We start from the raw sequence: 26,506 nt of genomic DNA, 5'->3' as shown, positions 1-26,506 counted from the left end.
TTTATTTGTGAAGAAGACTTTCTATGGTTTAAGAATGCTAAATGGATGGTTATTTTGGAAGACCTTAAGAGATCTTAAACCATTGCAGAGACCAGTCAGAGAGTAAGGGCATTTTGAAGAATTATTATAAAACATTTTGAGGTTTATGCTGTTAAAATTGATTGGTCATGCATTCAAAATTGTAAACAATTAAAGCATGAAAATGTGGCAAATTATCACCAACAATTAGAAACTACTTTGAGAGAGTAGTGAAAGCTTGAATTTACCATATAGCTTGTGCTCTAGCCATGGTTTTTCTACATGGTCTAAGACTTAAGCTTCATGACACAACCAAAAAAATGTCTATGTTTAAAATGCTGACTAGATGGATGGGATATATGTATACTTACGAATGACTCATGTTGCTGTATTGCAGAAACCAACACAACATTGTAAAGCAATTATCCTCCAATTAAAAAAAATAAATAAAATGCTGTTATGTCTGAACTTCATACAGTACCTCAACAGTGTGAGAGTAATATCTCTAAAAGAAAAATTAGAAAATACACCACTAAATTTCATGGATTTACACTGAAAAAAAAAATTTTTTTAACTTAAAGGACCCTCAAAACTGGCCTCCATTGACCAGGATCCCTACTAGTACTGTAAAGAAAAAGCCTATCATGTTTCAGAATGTCCACTGGATCTGATAGACAGAGTGCTTGATGAACTATGGACAGAGGTTAGTGACATTGTACAGGAGACAGGGATCAAGACCACCCCCAAGAAAAAGAAATGCAAAAAAGCAAAATGGCTGTCTGAGGAGGCCTTACAAATAGCTGTGGAAAGAAGAGAAGCAAAAAGCAAAGGAGAAAAGGAAAGATATACCCATTTGAATGCAGAGTTCCAAAGAATAGCAAGGAGAGATAAGAAAGCCTTCCTTAGTGATCAATGCAAAGAGATAGAGGAAAACAACAGAATGGGAAAGACTAGAGATCTCTTCAAGAAAATTAGAGATACCAAGGGAACATTTCATGCAAAGACAGACACAATAAAGGACAGAAATGGTGTGGACCCAACAGAAGCAGAAGATATTAAGAAGAGGTGGCAAGAATACACAGAACTATACAAAAAAGATCTTCATGACCCAGATAATCACAGTGGTGTGATCGCTCACCTAGAGCCAGACATCCTGGAATGTGAAGTCAGGTGGGCCTTAGGAAGCATCACAACCAACAAAGCAAGTGGAGGTGATGGAATTCCAGTTGAGCTGTTTCAAATCCTAAAAGAAGATGCTGTGAAAGTGTTGCACTCAATATGTCAGCAAATTGGAAAACTCAGCAGTGGCCAAAGGACTGGAAAAGGTCGGTTTTTATTCCAATCCGAAAGAAAGGCAATGTCAAAGAATGCTCGAACTACCGCACAATTGCACTCATCTCACATGCTAGCAAAGTAATGCTCAAAATTCTCCAAGTCAGGCTTCAACAATACCTGAACCACTAACTTCCAGATATTCAAGCTGGTTTTAGAAAAGGCAGAGGAACCAAAGATCAAATTGCCAACATCCTTTGGATCATCAAAAAATTAAGAGACTTCCAGAAAAACATCTATTTCTGCTTTATTGACTATGCCTTTGACTGTGTGGATCACAATGAACTGTGGAAAATTCTGAAAGAGATGGGAATACCAGACCATCTGACCTGCTTCTTGAAAAATTTGTATGCAGGTCAGGAAGCAACAGTTAGAACTGGACATGGAACGACAGACTGGTTCCAAATAGGAAAAGGATTATGTCAAGGCTGTATATTGTCACCCTGCTTATCCAACTTCTATCCAGAGTACATCATGAGAAGCGCTGGGCTGGATGGAGCACAAGCTGGAATCAAGATTGCCAGAACTATTAATAACTTCAGATATGCAGATGACACCACCCTTATGACAGAAAGTGAAGAAGAACTAAAGATCCTCTTGATGAAAGTGAAAGAGAAGAGTGAAAAAGTTGGCTTAAAGCTCAACATTCAAAAGATGAACATCATGGCATCTGGCCCCATCACTTCATGGCAAATAGATGGGAAAACAGTGGAAACAGTGGCTGACTTTATTTTGGGGGGCTCCAAAATCACTGCAGATGGTGATTGCAGCCATGAAATTAAAAGATGCTTACTCCTTGGAAGGAAAGTTATGACCAACCTAGATAGCATATTAAAAAGCAAAGACATTACTTTGTCAACAAAGGTCCATCTAGTCAAAGCCATGGTTTTTCCACTAGTCATGTATGGATGTAAGAGTTGGACTATAAAAAAAGCTGAGCGCTAGAAGAATTGATGTTTTTGAACTGTGGTGTTGGAGAAGACTCTTGAGAGTCCCTTGAACTGCAAGGAGATCCAACCAGTCCATCCTAAAGGAAATCAGTCCTGAGTGTTCATTGGAAGGACTGATGTTGAAGCTGAAACTCCAATACTTTGGCCACCTGATTCGAAGAGCTGACTCATTGGAAAAGACCCTGATCCTGGGAAAGATTGAGGGCAGGAGGAGAAGGGGATGACAGAGGATGAGATGGTTTGATGGCATCACCAACTCAATGGACATGAGTTTGGGTAAACTCTGGGCATTGGTGATGGACAGGGAAGCCTGGCGTGCTGTAGTTCATGGGGTTGCAAAGAGTCGGACACAACTGAGCGACTGAACTGAACTGAACTGATTCCTTAGAAAGAAAGGAAAGACCCAAAAAGCCTCTTCACAGGAGGAATACTAACTCAGGTCTGAAGGAGCATACTCTCCATACCCTGAATTCCCAATAAATTCACAGTGATGTTACCCATGTGAGTTGAAGGGCATCCTACTATATTTCTTTTTTTTTTTTTTTGTCTACTATATTTCTTATCAATATTGCAGTGACACATTTCATCCTTAACACTGGTTCATTCCCCAGCGTCTTTTTCAAAGTCACCAAATTTTGTCCATGGTGTGCTTTGATAATTTGCCTCCTAGCCCCTCATTATTTTTAAAGGATCCCTTCAGGCCCAATACAACTTCCTTCTTAGAACAGCTACCTCGATAACTTCATGAAATGGGGTTAAACTTCCTTGTGATCCTGAAGGACCTCTTTCACAAGTCCCCTATTCATTCCCTTCACACCTGTTTCCTCTAATGGCTTCCTAAGTCTCCTGACTTCCCTAAGTTTCTCTGTTATCTTTGAACTAGTACCTCTTATAGAGAATTTAAGGCAATTAGTTCTGAATTGAAGGCAGTCCATCCTAAAGGAGATCAGTCCTGGGTGTTCATTGGAAGGACTAATGTTGAAGCTGAACTTCCAATACTTTGGCCACCTGATGCGAAGAGGTGACTCATTTGAAAAGACCCTGATGCTGGGAAAGATTGAGAGCAGGAGGAGAAGGGGAGGACAGAGGATGAGATGGTTGGATGGCTTCACCGACTCAATGGACATGGGTTTAGGTGAACTCCAAGAGTTGGTGATGGACAGGGAGGCCTGGCCTGCTGCAGTTCATGGGGTTGCAAGGAGTTGGACATGACTGAGCTACTGAACTGAACTGAACTGAAGGCAATTAGTATAAAGAATTTCTCCTCTTTGTAGACAAGGAATTCCACTATTATCTGGCATTTATGTGGTGCAGAACCCCATAATAGAGTGCTGTAGTAGGTAAATGTAGATCTATCCATGCCCCTCCCTAAGATTTCCCAAGATTATTTAACACCAGAGGAACCTGAAGGACTCTGCCCAATAATTCAGGGATTACTAGATAGGGGAATCCTGGTTCCTACTTCTAGCACATGCAGCACTTCCTCTCTGGCTACTAAAAGGTCAAATGGAAAGGGATACTGGCTATTCCAAGACCTGTTAATATGTTTCCCTTCAAATTTAATGGACCTCTATCAGATATAGTATCAAGAGGATAACAGCCAGCACACACTGAGGAACGATATAGCAGGTATCCATACCAAAAAAAAAAAAAAAAACAGCAAGAAACACAGTCCACACACCAAAGTTACCAGACTCATGTAGGTCACACAGGGACACCATCCATGTAAAAACAGTTCTTCAAGAGCACAGTGTGTGTGTGTGTGTGTGTGTGTGTGTGCACGTGCGCACATGCTTGTGCTCAGTCGTGTCAAACTCTGCAATCCCATGCACTGTAGCCAACCAGGCTTCTCTGTCCATGGGATTTTCCAATCAAGAATACTGGAGTGGGTTGCCATTTCCTTCTCCAAGGGATCTTCCCAACCCAGGGATTGAACCAGTGTCTCTAGCATCTCTTGCATTAGGCGGATTCTTTGCCACTAGTGTCATCTGGGAAGCACACAAGAGCACAATAGATAACAGTTTGTTCTTTGAAGAGAATTCTCTTGATTTTTTTAATCAAAATAAAAGAATTCTGATTTTTTTAATTTTCTTGATTCTCTTGACTGCTTCTTCATTTTACTTACATTTTTCTGACTCTTTGAATTTAGGCTTAAGAGCACTGTTATTCTAGGGAAGTAATTTTTTGAAGGGAAGAGAATTCCCTTCAAAGAACAAACAATGAAACAAACTTCTCTGGTATATCAGATTATGCTTTCAAAAAGGATCAATGAAAATACTGAAGGAATTAAGAAAGGCTATAGATAGAATTGCAAATTACTGTAAAGAGGAACAAGCAACTATAAAGAGGAGTCAACTGAAATTAGAAAACTCATTTGCAGAGATAAAATCGGAGTTAAAGACAACAAATAGCAAACTGGATAGTGCAGAAGAATGAATAAATGCTCTGGAAGACAAAACAACAGAAATCACCCAATCAGAACAGCAAATTGAAAGATAAATTAAGAAAAATGAAAGGAAGCATGAGATAATATAAAGTATCCCAATCTACACATAATAGGGATCTCAGAGGAGAAGAGAAAAGGGGATCAAAAATGTATTTGAAGAAATTGAGAGTGTAACAGGCAGGAAGGCCAGGGGTCTCCAAACAGAGGAAATAGGCTGCAAGTGCCAGACATTTTTATCTCTCTTAAGCGGCAGGAGGAAACAAACCAGCGATATTTTTTCTTCTCTATACAAATTTAAAAGGAGGTTTCTCTTAAAATGCTGTGTTGCCATGACACCTGGTTTCACTTGACGCTAACTATTCTCAAACCTTGAGTTAACCAATACATTTCTTTTTCTTATGGAAATGTTTGTCTTAAGCTATGTTAATGTGCTATGCATTTACCCCAGACTCTAAGTTCAGCCAAATGGCCTAAATTACTTACTCAGATATTGTTCCCCTAATCTATGTAAATGAAACTGTTTGGTAATCTGCCCTTCTACAAGATTCAAGTCAATCGTTTTATGGCCAGGGATGAATTATCTGGTGCCATTCTAAATTCTAAGACATTCCTTTCTTTTCATTAAAAGACTGTGTGTGACTATATAACTTACAGCTAAAGACTAGGAGGGGGGTACTCTTTCCTCCCCCTTCTGATGCCTATGTCAGAAGCTTTCTCTATCTTCTTTATACTTTAATAAAACTTTATTACAGTTTTATTACTATATTTATTATAAATTACTATATTTATTATACTTTAATAAAACTCTAAGCGATCCAGCCTTGTCTCTGGCCCTGGATTGAATTCGTCACCTCTGGAGGCCAAGAATTCCGGCGTCTTATCGTTCAGCAACAACCTTTCAAAATTATGGCTGAAAACTTCCCAAACTTAAAAAGGAAACAGATATCCAGGTACAGGAACCACGCTTCCCTTCAAATAGTTACTTCCCTAGGAGTAACAGTGCTCTTACTACTTAATTCAAAGAGTCAGAAAAATATAAGTAAAATGAAGAAGCAGAGGGGCCACTACCCAAACAAGATGAATCCAAACAGATCTAGACATATTACAATTGAAATGGCAAAATATTAAAGAGAGGATTCTAAAGGAAGCAAGAGAAAGCAAAGAGTTAATTGCAAGGGCACTCCGGTAAGTCTATCAGCTGATTTCTCTACAGAAATTTGCAGGCCAGAAGGGAGTTGAAAGATATATTCAAAGTCCTGAAAGGGAAAAACTTGCAACCTAGGATACTCTACCCAGCAAAATTACCATTTAGAACAGGAGGAGAGATAATTTCTCAGATAAACAAAGCTGCAGAAATACTAAACCTATCCTAAAAGAAATATTGAAAGGTCTTCTCTACATAGAAAAGAAACAAGAAAAGAGAAAATCACAACAGGAAAGTAAATCACTTAAGCAAATACACAGAGGTTTAAAAATCAAAAAAGTTTATGTGAAAGTGGTGACAATAAAAATGAACAACAAAATGATAAACATGAAGATGTAAAAGAGGACATCAAAATCATAAAAGGTGTATCTTTGAGTTTTATGTCACTTACAAATAAATTCAAGTTTCCACATTTATTTTATAATTATCTGACATTTACTGTTTTCATCAAGATTATTTTTAATGTTTAAATCTAAAGTCAAGCTGGAATATTCTTCATGCAAGATTTATAAGTGATCTAGTCACTCTCATTCTATATGGCTGTCCAGTAGACTGACAACACTTCATGTACTGTTTATATTTTCTCACTGATCTGAAACAACACTATTCACATAATTTTAATCAGGTATGTTGTTGGTTCTATTTTTAGACTATGTAGCATGCTGTTATTGTCTTCATATTTCTGCCTTGATGGCACATTGTTCTAATGACTGCAGTTTTATAAACTTCATTTATAGAAGAAATTATGGCTGAAAACTTCCCAAACCCTACACCCCTTCTGAATTTTTATGGCTTCTTAATGTGTTTGATCAGCTCAATTTAAAATTTACAATCAGCTTTTGTGAAATTTTAACTCAAAACACATAAAATTTACAGGTGAAGTAACACAACTGTTTTGTATAAGAAATTAGTCCTTTCCTCTCAAGAAAACAGTATACATATTCATTTGTATAATCATTCATATGTGACTTTCAGAAGCATTACTTAATAAAATTTTTCTTTTTTTCAAGATATCACAAAATTGACCTTCTTTTTGTCTTCTAGTCAGTTGCTTCCATTTCCACTTAAATTAACTATTCAGCCACACTAATTCTTTCCTTTGTGGGCCAGGAATTGATGCTCTATAGTAGATGATTTTTCTATTTTTTACATTAAAACTTTAATGATAAAAGAAAAAGTACATACATAAATAAAAATAATCCAAATCAAAAAAGCACTTATGAAAACTTTTAATATTACCAGAATTCAAAAGAAACAAACAAAATATCTGAGTAATTTGTGACCACACATGTTTTATCTTCTCCCAAACTGAGACTAAAACAAAAGGCTGTGAAGTATTTTCTTTGTCATGATCTTCCTGTGTCTATGATGTTCAGTCCTTTCCAATGTTTTCCTCATTATCCTTGTCATTATCATTGTTCACTGCAGCCTAAAAATGTATGATGTGTTAGTAAACAGAAACCTTTCCAAAATCTCAATATTTCAAAAACAAGGTTTACCATTAACAATTTGTTTTCTTTTAAAGAGTTCTTTCTTAAAGGATCGTGAGAAGTTATTATGTTCATCAGAAATATCTCCTGGTTTAGGTTTGGATGGTGAGAGGATGCATAGCACAAACTTACTCATACCCATCACTAGGGTTTCCCTACAGTCCTAACCAGGCATGAGGACAATTGTTATAAGACATTTCAGCCACATTTATGCTATTTGGGTGAGGGCCTTCCTCGTGAATGGCACAAATTCTCTCCACATCTTAGAAATACTTAGAACTCCTAAGCTGATCGAGAAAACTGATATAAATAATTCCAGATGGGAGAAGATAGAACTTCTCCTCTACTGAAGGCTGACTCTGGCAGTTTAAACTCACCTGGAGACAGCTGCAGCCAAATTAGGAGCTGGCAGTTGCCCGTATTTCTAAGTCTGTGCATATTTGAACACTTTAGGTTGGCAAGGATCTATATCAGGGTCTTTGGATGTAGTAGCAGTCTGAAAACTGGCAGGAAGCTTAGTAAAGTGAACCAATATCTGCTTCTGAGAATATCCACCTGCCAGCCCTGGGAACCCCACTTAATATTGGCTCCAGGAAAAGTCCAGAGATCAACCAGGAATCCCTCAAAACAGCAGCACAAACCCTGGGAAAATTGTCTATAGTCTATAAATTCTTGAAAGTATCAAGGTCTTCCTGGACTCTTGACAAACTCACTATGAACAGAACTCAAGTGTCCAGACAAACCATTAAAATCCCAGGGTTTCTATGAATCTAAAGCAGTAAAGAATCATGGTGCTTCTCTCTACAACATTGCTTTAATTTTCACCCATCCCTTCCTGAGTTTCCAGGACTCTGCTCCACAGTCACTGCCCAGACCCAGACCAGACTCACCTCCAGCATCTCAATCCTCTCATTCATCTTTCTCAGAAAGTTGTCTCCTTCTCTCACCTCTTCTGTTATTTGGACTCTAAATGCCTTGAAGGCTCTTTCTTGATATTCAAACTTTTGTTGCAATTCTTTAAGCTTTTGCTCTAAAAGCTTCTTTTCCCTCTCAGCAGCCTTTCTTTTGGCCTGCTTTCCTGCTCCAGGAAAATTATACATAGGGAAGAAAACAACAGTCAGAGGTACAATCCCCAATCCCCAACCCGCCACTTTCTCAGTGACCATACTTTCTTGAAAAAAGCAGATAGGCATGTCTGAATTCACCTGTGACCACACATCAAGGGCAGGTGTGAGAGTGTGCTACGACAGGTGCTGACTAGCTGGTTGGACCCACAACCATAACTGGCCTGTTGTTTTCATAGGTAACAGAGTGTGTTCAGAAAAGGAAAAGAAGGGCCCTGCTTCTGAAAGTTGCTCCAGTCAGAGTTCTCAGAGAAACACTGCAGGAACCTCCCCACCCCACTGTGAAATGAGCTCTCCCCTGTACCTGCTGAGGCCTTTTCACTTTCTCTCATCTCCTCTGTCATTACAGTTCTTAATCTCTGGAAGACTCTTTCTTGGTCCTCCAAATTTTGCTGCAATTCTTCAACCTGTTTTTCAAGAGACTCCTTTTCCCTCTCAGTGGCCTCTCTTTTGATCTGCTCTTCTGCTCCAGGAAGAGTTTAGAGAAGGAAGGAAACAACAGTCAGACCTGACAGCTACAACCCCCACAAATCCCAACCCTCCATATCCTCAGGGACCAAACTGTCCCGAAGAAGCAGGTAGACATTTCCACCTGTGCCTGTGACCACACATCAAGGGCAGATTTGGGAACATGCTAGGGAAGGCCCTAACTGGCTGGATGCACCTATACCCACAACTCTCCTTGGTATTTTCAAATGAAGCAGAGTGTGTTCACAGAAGGAAAAGAGGCTCCTCATTTCAGTAAGTTCTTTCTGTCAGAGTCTCAGAGGACACTGCAGGAACCTCCCCAACCCACTATGAAATGAGCTCTCCCCTGTACCTGCTGAGGCCTTTTCACTTTCTCTCATCTCCTCTGTCATTTCAGTTCTTAATCTCTGGAAGACTCTTTCCTGGTCCTCCAAATTTTGCTGCAATTCTTCAACCTGTTTTTCAAGAGACTCCTTTTCCCTCTCAGTGGCCTCTCTTTTGATCTGCTCTTCTGCTCCAGGAAGAGTTTAGAGAAGGAAGGAAACAACAGTCAGACCTGACAGCTACAACCCCCCCAAATCCCAACCCTCCATATCCTCAGGGACCAAACTGTCCCAAAGAAGTAGGTAGACATGTCCACATACACCTGTTGCTGCTGCTGCTGCTAAGTCACTTCATTCGTGTCCAACTCTGTGTGACCCATAGACGGCAGCCCACCAGGCTCCTCTGTCCCTGGGATTCTCCGGGCAAGAACACTGGAGTGGGTTGCCATTTCCTTCTCCAAAGCAAGCATGCATGCATGCTAAGTTGCTGCAGTCATGTCCGACTCTGTGCGATCCTTTGGACAGCAGCCCACCAGGCTCCTCTGCCCACAGGATTCTCTAGGCAAGAATACTGAAGTGGGTTGCCATTTCCTCCTCCACACCACATACACCTAGGATCATGCTAAGAAAGGCCCTGACTGGCGGGCTGGACCTACAACCACAACTCTGTTATTTTCAGATGAAGCAGTATGTGTTCACGGGAGGTGGGGAAGCTCCCTGTTTCAGGAAGTTCCTCCTGTCTGAGTCTCAGGGGGCACTGCAAGAACATCCCCACCCCGCTGTGAAATGAGCCCTCCCCTGTACCTGCTGAGGCTTTCTTTCTTTCATTCAACTCCTCTGTCATTTTGACTCTTAATACTTCAAAGACTCTTTCTTGGTTCTCCGATTTTTGCTGCAATTCTTTAACCTTTTGTGCAAGAGGCTCATTTTCCCTTTCAGTTGCCTCTCTTTTGGCCTGCTCTTCTGCTCCAGGAAGATTTTAGAAAAGGAAGAGAACAACAGTCAACCCCGAGAGGTACAGCCCTCCACTCTGTCAGTGACCAAACTGTCATGTAAAAGGAGATGGACATGTCTAAATACACCTGTGACCACACACAAGGGCAGGGATGGGAATCTTATAGGAAAGGCCCTGACTGAGTGATTGGACCGACAACCACAATTAGCCTTGTTTTTTCAGATGAAGCAGAGTGTATTCCCAGAAGGAGAGCTCCCAGCTTCTGGAATTTCCTCCTGTCAGAGTCTGAGAGGGCAGACTCTTCCCACCCCACTGTGAGCTAAGCTCTCCTCTCTACCTGCTAGGTTTCTTTCCTGCATCACAAAGGAGCTCACCTTTCTTCATGTCGTGTTCCTCTAGTTTTTCTGGTAACCTCAGTAAGTGCTGGAGATCAGAATGAGGCAAAAACATGTCAGGCAGGTCTAACCTGTGCTGAACTTTCACTGAAATATTCTGAGAAATCAACTCCTCTGAGTAACATTCCTATGTTGCTTCACATTTTTCATAGGCTGTATTTTACTGCTTGCAACCCTTCTGGTAACATCCGAACTCAGATAATATGTACAAATTTTCAAATTTTACACCACATTCTTCTTCCAGGAACATTCCATAAAGCACATTCCCCAAGTGAAATCACTGTACATAACTTTGGTAAATTTGTATCAATGATATTATACATTTTCAATATTTGAAATTTATGGTTTGTGAATTGTAACTCAATAAAACTGTATAAGAACTTGAAACTTGAAGTTTAACTTAAATTGTTAAAGAATCTTGTTTAAAACTCAGGGCTTCCAATGAATTAGAAGCAGTGAAGAACAATAGTGCTTCTCTCTATGACTTTGTTTTATTTTTCACCCATCCCTTCCTGAGGGTTCAGGCTTTGTTCCAAAGTCACTGCCCAGACCCAGACCAGACATACTTCCAGCATCTGAATCCTCTCATTCATCTTTCTCAGAAGGTCGTCTTTTTCTCTCATCTCCTTTGTGAGTATGACTCTAAATCTCTCAAAGGTTCTTTCTTGGTCCTCCAACTTTTGCTGCAATTCTTTAACCTTTTGCTCAAGAAGCTTCTTTTGCCACATAGCAATCTTCCATTGGACCAGCATTTCTGCTCCCGGAAGATTTTAGAGAGAGAAGGAAACAACAGTCAGCACTGAGAGCTACAAACCCACAACCAACAACCCTTGCTTTCTGAGCAATCAACCTGTCTGGGCAAAGCAGATGGACATGTCTAAATTCACCTGTGACCACACATGGGGGCAGGTGCGAGAATGAGCTAGGAAAGGGGATGACTGGTTAGATCTCTAACCACAGCTCGCCTTGTTATTTTCAGATGTAGCAAAGTGTGTTCACAGAAGGAGAGGAAGCTCCTATTTCTGGAAGTTCCTCCTGTCAGAGTCACAGAGGGCACTGCAGGAACCTCCCCACCCTACCATGAGCTGAGTCCACCCTATACCTGCTGATGTCTTTTTTCTTTCTCTTCGCTTCTCTGTCTTTTTGACTCTAAATTCCTCAGAGACCCTTTCTTGGTCCTCCAGCTGTTCCTGCAGCTCTTTAACCTTTTGCTCAAGAAGCTCCTTTTCCCTCTCAGCTGCCTCTCTCTTGGCTCGCTCTTCTGTTCCAGGAAGATGTTAGAGAGAGGAGGAAACAACAGTTAGATCTGAGAGTTGTCACCCTTCACACACCACACCCCTCCCCCCACAACTGTCCAATTTCTCAGTGACCAAACTGTCGTGAAAAAGCAGACGGAAATGTCTGGATTCACTAGTGTTCACACACCAAGGGCAGGGTGGGGAATCTCCTAGGAAAATCCCTGACTGTCAGGCTGGACCTACAGTCACAACCAGCATTGTTATTTTCCGATATAACAGAGTATGTTCAGACAGGGCAGAAAGTTCCCTACTTCTGGAAGTCCCTCCCATCAGACTCCTAAAGGGCACTGAAGGAACCTCCCCACCCCATTGTGTGCTGAGCCCATTCGTGTACCTACTGAAATCTTTTGTCTTTTTCCTATTTCCTCTATCATTTTGCCTCCAAATTCTTCAAAGTCTTTTTTTTGGTCCTCCACCTTTTGATGTATCTCCTTATACTTTTGCTCAAGAAGCTCCTTTTCCCTCTCAGATGGCTCTCCTTCAGGGCATTCTGCTCATCCAAGAAGATTTTAGAGAGGAAAGAAAACAACAGTCAGCCCTGAGAGGTACAACCTCCTCTACCCACTAAACCTTCACTTTCCATTGACCAAACTATTGTGAAAAAAGGAGATGGCCATGGCTATATTCACCTGTGACTACATATCAAAGGCAAGTTTAGGAATGTGCAGATTTGGGAATGACTGGTTGGCTGGACCTAAAACCATAAGCCACCTTATTTTCAGATGAAGCAGAGCATGTTCACAGAAGTTCCAGAAGTTCATCCTGTCAGAGTTCTCAGAGGGCACGGCAGGAACCTCCCCACCCACGGTGAGCAGAGCCCTCCCGTGTACCTGCTAAGATCTTGGCTGAGTCACAAAGGAGCTCATCTGTCTTCTTGCAGCATTCCCCTAGCTCGTCCTTTATCATCCCCAAGATCTGGAGACACAGAGTGGCAGACATGTCATGCTGGTCAAACCTGAACTCCCCGTTGATATATTCTGAGAAAAGAACTATTCTCAATAACATTACCTGGTTGTGTTCAACTGCCTGCAAGTTTCCAAAATCCTGCCTACCTCACTAACTCTCCAGCCTCCTCTGCTAGTGTTGCTTTCACCATCCATGAAGGTTCCACTAGTCAGAAAAATGTGCAGTTTTACAAATACAAAACCTTGGTCCCCTTCATATTTTCTGTATGCTGTTTTTCCTGCTTCTGGCTCTTCAGATATAACATTCTACCATAGATAATATGTACAAATTTTTCAAAATTTACATCACACACCTTTTCTGGGAAGATTCACTAAACCACCTTCCCTATATGAAATCACTGTACTTTTATGTGCATAAATTTGTATCAATTATACATGTACATCTAATTAAATATAATTGTACATTTAAATCCCTGAAATTTATGGCTTGTGAATTACATCTCAAAGAAACTGTTTAAATAAACTTGAATCTCTGCATCTCAGAAAAAAAGTGCTGAAATACTGTAAGACATACCAGTAAGTATCTTTATTCCTTGAGTTTCCAGGTGAAATGCAGGGGTTTTTAATATAATGTCTATAGTTCCTCACAGCAGTAGCTTCCTCAGATTCTATCTATAGTGTATGAATAACAGTAATACAACTAAAAGCATAATAAAGATAAAGAAAGCTTTGGTAGGAGAAGCTCTGCAGAGGAGCTTGATTTGCTCTGAATGGGAATGAGTGCACAGTAAAAGCAATCTCAAAATAACTTGTCTTTTCTAAGCATATAAGGAAATTATGCAAGTGTTTAGTCAAGGAAGATATCTGTACTGACGTTGTTTCAGAGGTCAGACAGATGTCCAGAGAAAGTGCTTCAGTTTGGAATAGAATATTATTTTCTATTAGAACTCTTTCAGAGAAATCGGGATCCCCCTACTATGAATAGCGCTAAATCTGTGGCCAATAAGTTAGCCTTTAAGTAGTGAGGGCAATGGGAAGAATCAACTATTAAGAAAAATGACCAAAAAAGAAAAATGACGAGGTACTGCTTCAGTAATTTATCCTGCTTGCATTAAACATACTCAGAATGCCTACTTGTTAAATCTGGCAACCCCATTTAATACTGATTCCATGAGATCAATCAGGAATCTCTCAAAACAGCAGCACAAGGCTTGGAAAAGTTATTTATATTCTACAAATGTTTGGAGATACTAAGGTTCTCCTGGACTCTTCAAAAACTGTGAACTGAACTCAAAAGCCTAGATATAAGCCATTAAAATCTCAGAGCTTCTAGTGAATTGAAAGCAATAAAGGGGAATAGTGCTTCTCTCTGTGACTGTGCTTTAATTTCCACCCACCACTTCCTGAGGTTCCAATACTTTTTCCACAGTCACTGCCCAGACCCATACTAGATTACCTCCAACATCTCACACCTCTCCTTTATCCTTCTCAGAAGGTTTTCTCTTTCTCTCATCTTCTTTGTCGTTTGGAGTCTAACTCCCTTCAAGAAGACACTTTGGTCACCCTCCATCTTTGACTGTGATGCTTTAACCTTTTGTTCAAGAGGTTCCTTTTCCCTCTCAGTTGCCTCTCCTCTGGCCCACTCTTCTGCTTCAGGAAGGATTTAGAGGAGGAAGAAAACAACAGTCAGATCTGAGACCTACACCTTCCAGAACCCAACCCTCCTTTCTCAGTGACCAAACTGTAGAAGAAGCAGGTGGACACATAAAACATTTCAAGTCACTTGTGACCACACATTAAGGGCAGTTTGGGGAGTGTGCTAGGAAAGGCCCTGGCACCCTGGTTGGACCTATATCATCTTACCTTGTTGATTTCAGATATAGCTTAGAGTGTGTTCAGAGAAGGAGAAGAGGGTCCCTGCTTTTGGAAATTCCTCCTGTAGCAGTCTCACAGGGCACTGCAAGAACCTCCCCACCCCATTGTGAGCAGAACTCTCCCCTGTACCTGCTGAGGTCTTCTCTCTTTCTCTTATCTCCTTTCTCATTCTGGCTCTTAATCTCTCCAAAACTCTCTTTTGGTTCTCCAACTTTCGCTGCAGTTCTTGAACCTTTAACTCAGAAGGGTCTTTTTCCCTCTCACTTGCCTCTCTTTTGATCTGCTCCTCTGTTCAGGAAGATTTTTAGAGAGGAAAGGAAACAACAGTCAACTCTGAGAGCTTCAACCTCTCATCCCCCAAACCTCCACATTCAGTGACCAAACTGTCTGAAAAAAGCAGATGGACATGTTTGAATTCACCTGTGACCACACATAAGGGCAGGTATGAAAACATGCTAGGAAAGGCCATGACTGGCTGGCTAGACCTACAACCACAACTCTCCTTGTTATTTCAGATGTAGCAGAGTGAGTTCACAAGAGGTGAAGAAGCTCATCCTTCTGGAAGTTCTCCTGTCAGAGTCTCAGAGGTCACTGCAGGAACCTCCCCTCCCTACTGTGAGGAGAGCCCAACTTCTACCTGCTGAGGTCTTTTCTGAATCATGAAGGAGCTTTCTTTTTTTCAAATTTTAATCAACATTTTGTTATTTTTTTTAAAAGCAACTTTTATTAATTAAAATATCATTAGCAGTGGCTCAGTATATAAAGTTAATTTCTTTAATATAGCTATTTGTCATTTATAGATCCCCAGCTTTTTTTTTCACTTATTTTTATTAGTTGGAGGCTAATTACTTTACAATATTGTAGTGGTTTTTGCCATACATTGACATGAATCAGCCATGGATTTACATGTGTTCCCCATCCTGATCCCCCCTCCTGCCTCCCTCCCCATCCCATCCCTCTGGGTCTTCCCAGTGCACCAGCCCTGAGCACTTGTCTCATGCATCCAACCTGAGCTGGTGATCTGTTTCACCCTTGATAGTATACTTGTTTCAATGCTGTTCTCTCAGAACATCCCACCCTCGCCTTCTCCCACAGAGTCCCAAAGTCTGTTCTGTATATCTGTGTCTCTTTTTCTGTTTTGCATATTGGGTTATCGTTACCATCTTTTTAAATTCCATATATATGCATTAGTATAGTGTATTGGTCTTTATCTTTCTGGCTTCAAGAAAATTGCTTTAGAATGTTGTGTTGGTTTCTGCCATACAACATGAATTGGTCATAATTATCTACATACGTATATACATATATCCACTCTTTCTTGAGCCTCTCTCCACTCCTCACCTTTCTTCATGAAGCATTCCTCTTGTTCTTTCTTTATCTTTCTTAAGATCTGCAGGCACAAAGGGGTAAAGCCATGTCAGGCAGGTCAAACTTAAACTTCCACTGAAACATTCTGAGAAGTGAACTGTTTCAAGCAACACTTCCTGGTTGCTTCTCACTGCCTACAGGTAAATTTTCCAGATCCCACCTACCTGGCTACCCCTGCAGCCTCCTCACCATGTTGCTTACCCCTCAGCATGCTAGCTTCCACCCATCAGAAGAATGTGCAGTTTTATAAATATGCAAATTTGGGGACTTTTATATTTTTCATATGCTGTTTTTTCTGCTTTTGACTCTTCTGATAACATCCCACCTTGAATAAGATGTACCAGTTTTTCAAAATTTACATCATATGCCTCTTTCAGGAAGATTTCAGAGAAAACCTTCCCCATGTGAAATCAGTGTACATTCACATGAGTAATTCATATCAATCATGTATTTTTAATAAATGAAATTTATATTAATAGTTTTTTTTATATTGATAGTTTTTAAATTCTCTCTCAATAAAACTGTTTAAGAAAACTTGAATTACTCCATCTGGGAAAATAGTCTCTTTATGGCTACTCAGTTCAGTTCAGTTCAACTCAGTCACTCAGTCGTGTCTGACTCTTTGCGACCCCATGAATCACAGCACGCCCGGCCTCCCTGTCCATCACCAACTCCTGGAGTTTACTCAAACTCATGCCCATCGAGTTGGTGATAAGTGCCAACTCCTTGAGCCATGTTTGCAAGATGTTTAATTTGTATTATATAATCTCTAGGGGTCCTTGCAGTTGTAGCATCCTGAGATTCTATCTACAGGATACAGTTAACAGTAATACAACTAAAAGCAAAGTAAAGATGAAGAATGATCTGGTAAGAGATCTTCCCAGAGGAACTTGGTTTACTGTGAATATAGAGAATGTACAGAAAAAACAACAAGCTAAAAATAAGCTAGATGTGTTCCAAGTAGATAAGGAAACCTGGGGCATGTTCTGTCAAGGACATCTGAGTGTCTTTGCTCTGCTTCAGAGATCAGACAGTTTTCCAGAAAAAGTACCTGAGTTTGGAACAGGAGGAGATCACTTGGAGTAATATAGTGATTTAGACTCTCTTAAAGGAATCAAGATCCTGCTACTATGATGGTGGTTTAGACACTAAGTTGTGTCCAACTCTTGCGAACCCATAAAGTGTATAGCCCGCCAGGCTCCCCTGTCCATGGAGTTTCTCAGGCAAGAACACTGGACCGGGTTGATCTTCCCAACCCAGGGATTGAATCCAAGTGTCCGCATTGCAAGCAGATTCTTTACCACTGAGCCATCAGGGTTTGAATAGCAGTAAATCTGTAGCCAATAAGATGGCATTGAGGTAGAGTGGGTGACGTGAAGAATCAACTATTAAGACAAATTACATGTACTGCTCCAGTAACATCTCCTGCATCTAGTAGATACACGCAGAATAACCACCTGATAGCCCTGGGAATCCCAGTTAATACTGACTCCATGAGATCATCCAGGAATCCCTCAAAACAGCAACACAAGCTCTGGGAAAGTTTTTATTTTTAAATTAATTTATTTATTTTAATTGGAGGCTAATTACTTTACAGTATGTGGTGGTTTTTGCCATACACTGACATGAATCAGCCATGGGCATACATGTATCCCCCATCCTGAACTCTCCTCGCATCTCCCTCCCCATCCCATCCCTCAGGGTTGTGCACTGGCTTTGAGCGCCCTGTTTCATGCATCGAACTTGGACTGGTGATCTATTTCACATATGGTAATATACATGTTTCAATGCTATTCTCTCAAATCATGGGAAAGTTATTTATAAATGCATGGAGGTTCCAAGGTCCTCCTGGAATCTTCAGAAGCTCACTGTGATAAGAACCCAAATGCTTGGATTTAAGCCATTAAAAGGGCTTCCCTGGTGGCTCAATGGTAAAGAATCCACCTGCCAATGCAGGAGACACAGGTTTGACCCATGGGTTGGGAAGATCCCCTGGAGAAGGAAATGGCAACCCACTCCAGTATTCTATCCTGGAGAATTCCATGCACAGAGGAGCCTTGCAGGGTACTGTAGCCTGAAGGCTACAGTCCAGGGGGTTGCAAGGAGTCAGACACAATTTAGCAACTAAATAAATAACCATTAAAAACTCAGAGCTTCTAATGAGTCAAAAGCAGTCAAGGACCATGGTGCTTCTCTCTATGACTTTGCTTTAATTTCCACCCATCCCTTCCTGGGGTTTGAGGACTTTTTCTACCATCACTGCCCAGACCCACACCAAGTTACCTCCAGCATCTCAATCCTCTTGTTCATCCTTCTCAGAAGGTTGTCTCTTTCTCTCATCTCGCCTGTGATTTTGACTCTAAATATCTTGAAGGCTCTTCCTTGGCTCTCTAACATTTGTAGCAGCTCTTTAACCTTTTGCTCAAGAGAATCCTTTTCCCTCTTAGCTGCTTCTCTTTTGTACTGCTCTGCTGCTCCAGGAAGATGTTAGAGAAGGGAGAAAACAAAAGTCAGTCCTAAGAGCTACAACCTCTCATCCCTCAAACCTCCACCTTCTCAGTGACCAAATTGTCTTGAAAAAGCAAATGGACATGTCTGACTTCACCTGTGACTGTACATCAAGGGCAGGTTTGGAAATGTGCTAGGAAAGATTCTGACTGGCTGCCTGGACCTACAACCACAACTCTCTTTGTTATTGTGAGATGAAACAGAGTGTGCTTATAGGAGGAGAAGGTCCCTGCTTCTGGAAGTTCCTCCTGTCAGAGTCTCAGGGGCCACTGCAGCAGAACTGTGAGCAGAACCCCACCCCACTGCAGAACCCTCCCCTGTACCTGCTGAGGTCTTTTCTGTATCATGAAGGATCCCATCTTTATTCATTCAGCTTTCTTCTAATTCTTCTTTTATCTTCTTTTAGCCCTGGAGACAGAAAGGGGCAAAGACATGTCAAGCAGGTCATATCTAGAATTCCATTAAAGTATTCTGGCAAGTGAACTGTTCTGAATAACATTCACTGGTTGCTTCTAACTGCCTACAAATGCAATTTCCAAGATTCTGCCTACCTCGCTACCCCTGCACCTCCTTGCCAGTGTTGCCTCCCCTCAACTCCACCAAACCACATGCTAGCTTCCACTAGTCAGAAGAATGTGCAGGTTTACAAATAGGTAACTATAAGCCCTTTAATATTTTTCACAATCTTTTTTCTGTTTGTGGTTCTTCTGGAGACATCCCACCCTGGATAGTATGTAAAAATATTTCACAATTTACACCCCACACATCTTTCAGGAAGCTTTCTGAAAACACCTTCTCCATGTGAAATCACTGTACATTTACCCTGGTACATATGTTCAGTTCAGTTCGGTCACACAGTCATGTCCGACTCTGTGAATCCATGGACAACACCATGCCAAACTTCCCTGTCAATCACCAACTCCCAGAGCTTATGCAAACTCATGTCCCATCAAGTCAGTGATGCTACCCAACCAACTCATCCTCTGTCATCCCCTTCTCCTCCCGCCTTCAGTCTTTCCCAACATCAGGGTCTTTTCCAATGAGTCAGTTCTTCGTATCAGGTGACCAAAGTATTAGAGTTTCAGCTTCAGCATCAGTCCTTCCAATGAATATTCAGGACTGATTTCCTTTAGGATGGACTGGTTTGATCTCCTTGCAGTCCAAGAGACTCTCAAGAGTCTTCTCCAACACCACAGTTCAAAAGCATCAATTCTCCAGCACTCAGCTTTCCTTATTGGTCCAAACTCACATCTATATGTGACTACTGGAAAAACCATAGCTTCGACTAGACGGACCTTTGTTGGCAAAGTAATGTCTCTGCTTTTTAACACGCTGTCTAGGTTGGTCATAGCTTTTCTTCCAAGGAGCAAGCATCTTTTAATTTCATGGCTGCAGTCACCATCTGCAGTGATTTTCGAGCCCAAGAAAATAAAGTCTCACTGTTTCCATTGTTTCCCCACCCCATCTATTTGCCATGAAATAATGGGACCGTATGCCATGATCTTAGTTTTCTGAATGTTGAACTTTAAGCCAACTTTTTTACTCTCCTCTTTCACTTTCATCAAGAGGCTTTTTAGTTTTTCTTTGCTTTCTGCCATAAGGATGGTGTCATCTGCATATCTAAGGTTATTCATATTTCTCCCAGCAATCTTGATTCCAGCTTGGGATTCATCCAGCCCAGCATTTCTCATGATGTTCTCTGCATATAAGTTAGATAAGCAGGATGACAATACGCAGCCTTGATGTACTCCTTTCCCAATTTGGTACATATGTATCAACTGTAAATTTTAAATGCATTAAATTTATGGTGTTTGTTTTACATCTCAATAAAACTGTTTAAGGGAACTTGAATTACTCCCACCTCAGAAAAAGAAACTGAAATTCTCTAAGACTACTAGTAAGTTTCTAAGTCCCCTGAGCCTTCTGTGTGAAATGTTGGTTTGTATTTTGGTTGCTCACAGTTGTAGCATCCTGAGATTTTTCGTATATTGGTTCATCACAGTTGCAGCATCCTGAGATTCAATATATAGGACATGATTTATAGTATTACCACTAAAAGCAAAGTAAAGAAATATCTGGTAAGGGAATCTTCCCAGAGAAACTTGGATTACAATGAATGGGAGAGAGTACACAGTAAAAGCAACAAGCTCAAAATAACTTAAGTGTGTTTATAATTTTCAGTCAAGGAGGACATCTGAGTTCTCTACTGACTTTGCTTCAGTGGTCAGACGGATTTCCAGGAAAATTGCCTGACTTTGGGAAAGGGTGAGTGTTAGTTGCTCAGTTGTTTCCAACTCTTTGCGATCCCATGGACTGTACACATCCAGGCTCCTCTGTCCATGTCTTGTCAGTATTCCAGGCAAGAATACTGGAGTGGGTTGCCATTCCCTTCTCCAGGAGATCTTCCCAACCCAGGGGTCAAACCCAGGTTTGACCTGCATTGCAGGTGGATTCTTTACCATCTGAGCCACCAAGGAAGCCCTGAGCTTGGGAGAGGAGGACATAAATTGGAGTAATATAATCTATTAGAACACTCTTGCTCAAAAGAATCAGAATCTTTCTTCTATGAACAGTAGTAAACCTGTGGACAAAAATGTGGCTTCAAGGTATCAGAGGTAACATGAAGAATCAACCATTAAGACAAATTATCATGTGCTGCTTCAATGACTCTGGTTTGTCATATTTGATGGAGTAGTCCACTGTTGTTGTTTAGTCACTAAGTCGTGTCCAACTGTCTTGTGACCGCCTGGACTGTACCTACCAGGCTCCTCTGTCCATGGGATTTTCCAGTCAAGAATACTGGAGTGGGTTGCTATGCACTCCTCCAGGGGATCTTTCTGACCCAGGGCTTTGAACCTGTGTCTCCTACACTGGCAGATGAGTTCTTTACCACTGAGCAATCAGGGAAGCCTGGAGCACTCCATTACATCTTATCTGTAGGCCATCTTTGACAGTGCCAGGACCATTTTTGTGGAAACCTCCCTCTGCATAGCTGCTCAGTTTCCACACTAGGACAGAGGTTCTCCAAATAAGGAACTGCCCATTGTTGAAGGCATCCAGGAAGGTCACCACAAGCATTCACAGTACTGGATAAGTCAGGAAATTTAGGGGAGCTATGGTAAATGATCAATAACTCTGAAACTACAAATCTACAAATTTGTAGATTTGTACAAAACTACAAATCTAAATGATTTTTTTTATCACTTATCATATCCATATAGTATCAACATGAATGTGAGCTAACTCCAGGAGATAGGAGAGGACAGAGGAGCCTGGTGTGCTGCAGTCCATGGGGTCACAATGAGTCAGACATTACTTAGCGACCAAATAACAAGTAGGAAAATCTTCATAAGCCACATCTCCTGCTACTAAGTTATTTCCTTTCTATTAATCTTTATGGATCTTCAAGTCACAGCATTTTAAAAATGAAAGTATCTTTTTTCAGGTAACATACTTTGGTGTATTCTGGAAGAAGAATTTCCCAGGAAAACATATTAAAAATAAAACAGATCAGTGAAGCCAATGCTGAGGGAGGACCTGGGACTAGGGTGACCTTGGGAACACAATCCATGAAATGTTAAGACACAGATTTCATCCATCTCTTCTGTTTCCTGGTCTTAGTTGTTGAGAATAGCTATAGAATTAGTGATAGGGATAGCAAGTATTCATCAAAATCTGAGATGATTGACAATTCCAGTTTGACATATGACAAATCAATGAAATACAATATCTTTAGAACCATTTATACTATTTAAGAGATTGAAGGAGTTTAGGTTCCAAAAGGGAAACAGTTTTTGTTTCTTTTCTTTTTTAGAAGTCATCAAAATCCTTTTGGCCACACAGTTTAACAGTCACCCTCTGTGTAGGGAAATTGAGTCATTGGAAAATTGGTTTTGTTTTTCCAAATAGAAATGTGTATCAACATCAAGAAAAAGATATGTGTTAAAAAAAAAAAAGAAAAGAAAAAGATGTGTGTAATAAACCAATAAAAAGTATATCTTAATTAAAAAGTCAGTGAAGAATATCTGATCTTCAGTGAAGTATAACTGTTCAAAAATATCCATGTAAAAAGACTCAGAACTGAACTCTTCCCTCAGGAGGGTCTGTGCAACCCTTGGACATGTCTACCACAGGACTACATTAAGGAAGAAGAAAGCACTGCTTATTTCCCAGAAGTGTTGAGTTGGTCCTTCCCAATTTTCAGAAAGTATCCAGAAATAAGCAGCCCCCTGGGGTGTCAGAGGCCACTTGGGCCGGAGCAATGGCTTACAACCAAGGCCAGGAGGCAACATGCTTGTTTCCCAACTTTTAAGGTTGTGACTGGGGGTAAAATGAGGCTGCCATGTTTAGGCTGCCTATTTGCTTTGCGTGTATCATTTTTTTCCTTATTCAATAAATAAAACCAGCTAGAACTGTCTGACTCAAGTATGGCCTCGGTCATCACTCAAAAAAAAAAAAAAGTGCAGGCGGTGAATCTAGTGTGGAACCCTGTTGAGAAGCAGTAGTCTCTCAATGCATATGCAAGTGAGGAAACGAGGTCATGGGTGGAGAAAATGTGTCCTTCCCCTAACCCCTCTCCAAAGAACCAGGAGAAGATCCTAATCTCTCATCTCTCCAGGCAGGGTTCTTTCCACACCGTGGGCTGGTGTCCTGGCTATGTGACAGGATATGAGGCTGTCAGCTCCCAGCTACCACTGTGCAAATGGGAAAGCTGAGTCTTCCCAGAACTAAAGCTAGCGTCTGAATCCTACAGTCAAGACCATCAGGCTATATTCTCCCTCAAGTCTCCATTCCTCACATACCATTTTGAATCAGAAATCAAGAGTTCTGATCTCAAGACTTATTTATATGCAAAAGAAACTCGACAGATTAACATTTCTTCTTCACAGCTCTTCAGATCAGTGAGTTCCAGAAAAAGCTCCCAGTTGTTTACCAGTCATCCTTGCTCTCTTTTTTCCTCCCAATTTTCTGCGGCTATTTTATGGAAAGTGTTAGTTGCTCGGTCTTGCCTGACCTGCAGCCCCATGGACTGTAGCCTACCAGGCTTCTCTGTCCCTGGAATTCTCCAAGCAAGAATACTGGAGAGGGTAGCCATTCTTTTCTGCATGGGGATCTTCCCGACTCAGGGAATAAACTCAGGTCTCCTGCATTGCAGGCAGATTCTTTACGTTCTGAGCCATTTTACAGAAGCTGAAAAGAAACTGAGACATGCTTTTCATTCTCACAAAGGGAATAGAACAAGAAACTGAAAATAACGTTTGTGTTTTTGTCTTGCTTTGTTTTTGATAAGGACGACACATTTGGAAAAATAGGCTTAGACCTTATGGTTTATTTTAAGGGAAAGTGTGAGAATAAATTATTTCACACAAATGCAACTCTGCAGAATTTTTGGAATATTACACATGGTTAATATGTAATAAGAATTTTTAAAAATAAACTTGTATGTTGCTGCTGCTGCTAAGTCGCTTCAGTTGTGTCCGACTCTGTGCGACCCCATAGACGGCAGTCCACCAGGCTCCCGCATCCCCGGGACTCTCCAGACAAGAACACTGGAGTGGGTTGTCATTTCCTTCTCCAACGCATGAAAGTGAAAAGTGAAAGTGAAGTCGCTCAGTCCTGTCCCACTCTTAGCGACCCCATGGACTGCAGCCCACCAGGCTCCTCCGTATGTTGAGGACCTTCTTTTCTGTTTTTCCACTACCCGCAGGGTAGTCAGGAGGTGTCTGATGGGGAGGAGGAGGGAGGAGGGAGCAACCCCACTCAGCTCCGCTTTTAGGAGGCGGGATTTAGTCCCTCAGTCCTATAAAGGACCTCAGCCCCCTTTTCCGAAGGTGAGACGGGGTGGATTCCTCCTCCCAAGCGAGGCTCTTTACCGCAGGCCGGGACTGAGTGTCCGGGGGAAGCAGCACATCCAGGGACTTGATTCGCAGCCGCACCAGATCCAAAGGAAGACGCAAAGCGGCCCTCACACCCTCCCGCCCAGGCAGCTGGCAGCCTCCTCTCCCGCAGTGTGCCGTCTACGCTAGGGATCCACTGTTGTTAGTTAACAAAAATGTGCTTGGAAGGGGAAGTGTAGGAAGAAACTTACTTGGCGCACCGGGGGTCAAATTCCCAGCTGCCTTGGTTCTTCCCTGGGGCTCCCCTTGAGTCTGGTTCCTCCGGAAACCTGCTCTGCTCTTTAAAAGTTGAAAGGCGAGCAGGTTTTCACAGCCATCTGTTATGGGTGAGGCTTATGAGTAATGAAACCGAAAGGACACATGCGGTATCCTAAGGATAATTGCTACAGGTTTTTTTCTTTCTTAACCGAGGCTAGAGACTCAGAATGTGGCCAAAATCCAGGCAGCTCCCTCCTTCACAGTTGTCTTCGGTGTCCTTACCCCACAGTGGGAACAGAGCAGCCGCCGATGTGATTGTTTCTCAGGGGTAATTTGGGGAAGGCAATAGAGGGGTTTTGGGGTTTTAATTTTTTGCTTTGAATCTTTTTTTTTTTTCCCCTCTCTCTCTCTTTTAAAAGTACCCTTGTTATTAATTGGGCTTCCCTGGCGGCTCAGCTGGTAAAGAATCCGCCTGCAATGCAGGAGACCTGGGTTGGATCCCTGTGTGGGGAAGATCCCTTGGATAAGGGAAAGGCTACCCATTCCAGTATTCTTGCCTGGAGAATTCCATGGACAGAGGAGCCTGGCCGGGTACGGTCCGTGGGGTCACAGAATTAAACCCAACTGAGTGACTAGCACTTTCACTTTTCATACATAGCTTCACTGAGAAGGTATCATTTCTGTTGGATCTTAAAAAGTGATTCAGTCTTTTTAAAAAGGTAACTGGAGGAAATAGATTTTAAAGCAAATGAAGGCAGTGAACAGATGTACAAAAGTAGGGGCTAATCAGCCCCTATGTAATCAGGTCCATGTAACCAGTGTAACAGACTCACTGAGAATAAAGTTGAAAGACTTGGTTCATAGACTGTATTCCGCAGACAGATAGAGACTTTGAAGGTTACTGGTCATGCTGAGTCATGTTTGAGCTCCCTCTCTCTGATGGCAGAAAGAGAGAATAAAGGGAGGACACTGGAGATGGAGATGGTTTGGGAGGGTGGTTCTATAACTTAGAAGACATTACAGTCCCACCACTCTAGGTTCCAGAAATTCATTCAGAATTTTGGGTTCCTTTCATTCTGCTGTTTGGTACCCACTAAGACATCACAAACATGTGGAAATTCAAAGGTTGACAGCTGCCACATCAGCTGATATCCAGATCAGTTCAGTTCAGTCTGTCTGTCGTGTCCAACTCTTTGCGGCCCCATGGACTGCAGCACACCAGGCTTCCCTGTCCATCACCAACTACCGGAGCTTGCTCAAACACGTCCATCGAGTTGGTGATGCTATCCAGCCATCTCGTCCTCTGCCGTCCCCTTCTCCTCCTGCCTTCAGTTTTCCCAGATAGTAAGATGGATAAGGCTCAGAGTTCTCTGGCACAGACCCACAAGTAAGGTACGTATGCTTCTAACCACCCTCCTGTGCACATGCCTCACCTGGATGCAAGAGCGGCTAGAAAAGTAGAATCCGTACCTGGATTGCCATGAGCTCATCTCATAAAATAGAATCAATCACAGTGTTTACAGCTGAAAATTCTGTCAAATCACTAACAGTATACCCAGCAATATCAGAGAGAGATTTTTTAAGTGCCTTAAACTTGTAACTTCTAGAGTTGAAACTTAACTGGGTTAAAGATAGTGACCCTAAACTTACTGAGATACAGATACTGACAATGAGGGTTGGGCACTGGTCCAAGTCCAGAGAAAAAGTTCTTTTTTCCTCATCAACTGGATCATAGCATTCTGCCTGCCCTCT

The 26,506-nt window shown here is 41.5% G+C and overlaps 1 protein-coding gene across 4 annotated transcripts; it reads right to left on the bottom strand.

The window, feature by feature from the left end:
* Window positions 1-7,163: 7,163 nt before the first annotated feature.
* Window positions 7,164-24,877, bottom strand: LOC122436714 (caldesmon-like). Of its 4 annotated transcripts, none has more exons than XM_043460726.1 (16): window positions 24,748-24,877; window positions 18,983-19,067; window positions 18,435-18,622; window positions 16,125-16,173; window positions 14,913-15,071; window positions 14,365-14,558; window positions 12,834-12,918; window positions 12,338-12,493; window positions 11,808-11,966; window positions 11,272-11,465; window positions 10,685-10,733; window positions 10,160-10,318; window positions 9,385-9,543; window positions 8,869-9,027; window positions 8,331-8,518; window positions 7,164-7,379 (listed from the first exon to the last, which is right to left on the bottom strand). In XM_043460726.1, the coding sequence occupies exons 2-16, from the start codon at window positions 19,026-19,028 to the stop codon at window positions 7,323-7,325; spliced, it is 2,001 nt and encodes a 666-aa protein (XP_043316661.1). In that variant the 5' UTR covers window positions 19,029-19,067; window positions 24,748-24,877; the 3' UTR covers window positions 7,164-7,322. The 4 variants fall into 4 exon arrangements, with proteins under 4 accessions (XP_043316661.1, XP_043316664.1, XP_043316662.1 ...); XM_043460729.1 differs by having other exon boundaries at window positions 11,272-11,459; XM_043460727.1 differs by having other exon boundaries at window positions 14,365-14,555.
* Between the last annotated feature and the right edge of the window lie 1,629 nt (window positions 24,878-26,506).

This window comes from Cervus canadensis, chromosome 2, assembly GCF_019320065.1.
Source record: "Cervus canadensis isolate Bull #8, Minnesota chromosome 2, ASM1932006v1, whole genome shotgun sequence".
Taxonomy (NCBI): domain Eukaryota; kingdom Metazoa; phylum Chordata; class Mammalia; order Artiodactyla; family Cervidae; genus Cervus; species Cervus canadensis.
The sequence above is the reverse complement of the archived record's forward strand: the minus strand, read 5'-3'. Positions and strand labels throughout refer to the sequence as shown.

Excerpts from the sequence above, each read along its gene's own strand:
- LOC122436714 (XM_043460726.1), bottom strand. The coding sequence starts at position 19,028 with ATGAATAAAGATGGGATCCTTCATGATACAGAAAAGACCTCAGCAG. Across the intron at positions 14,559-14,912 it reads AAGAGAGAAGACCTCAGCAG|CAGAAGAGTGGGCCAGAGGA; the intron begins GTACAGGGGAGA and ends TCCTTCCTGAAG. Across the intron at positions 10,734-11,271 it reads AGAGGATTCAGATGCTGGAA|CACTTACTGAGGTTACCAGA; the intron begins GTATGTCTGGTC and ends TCTGATCTCCAG.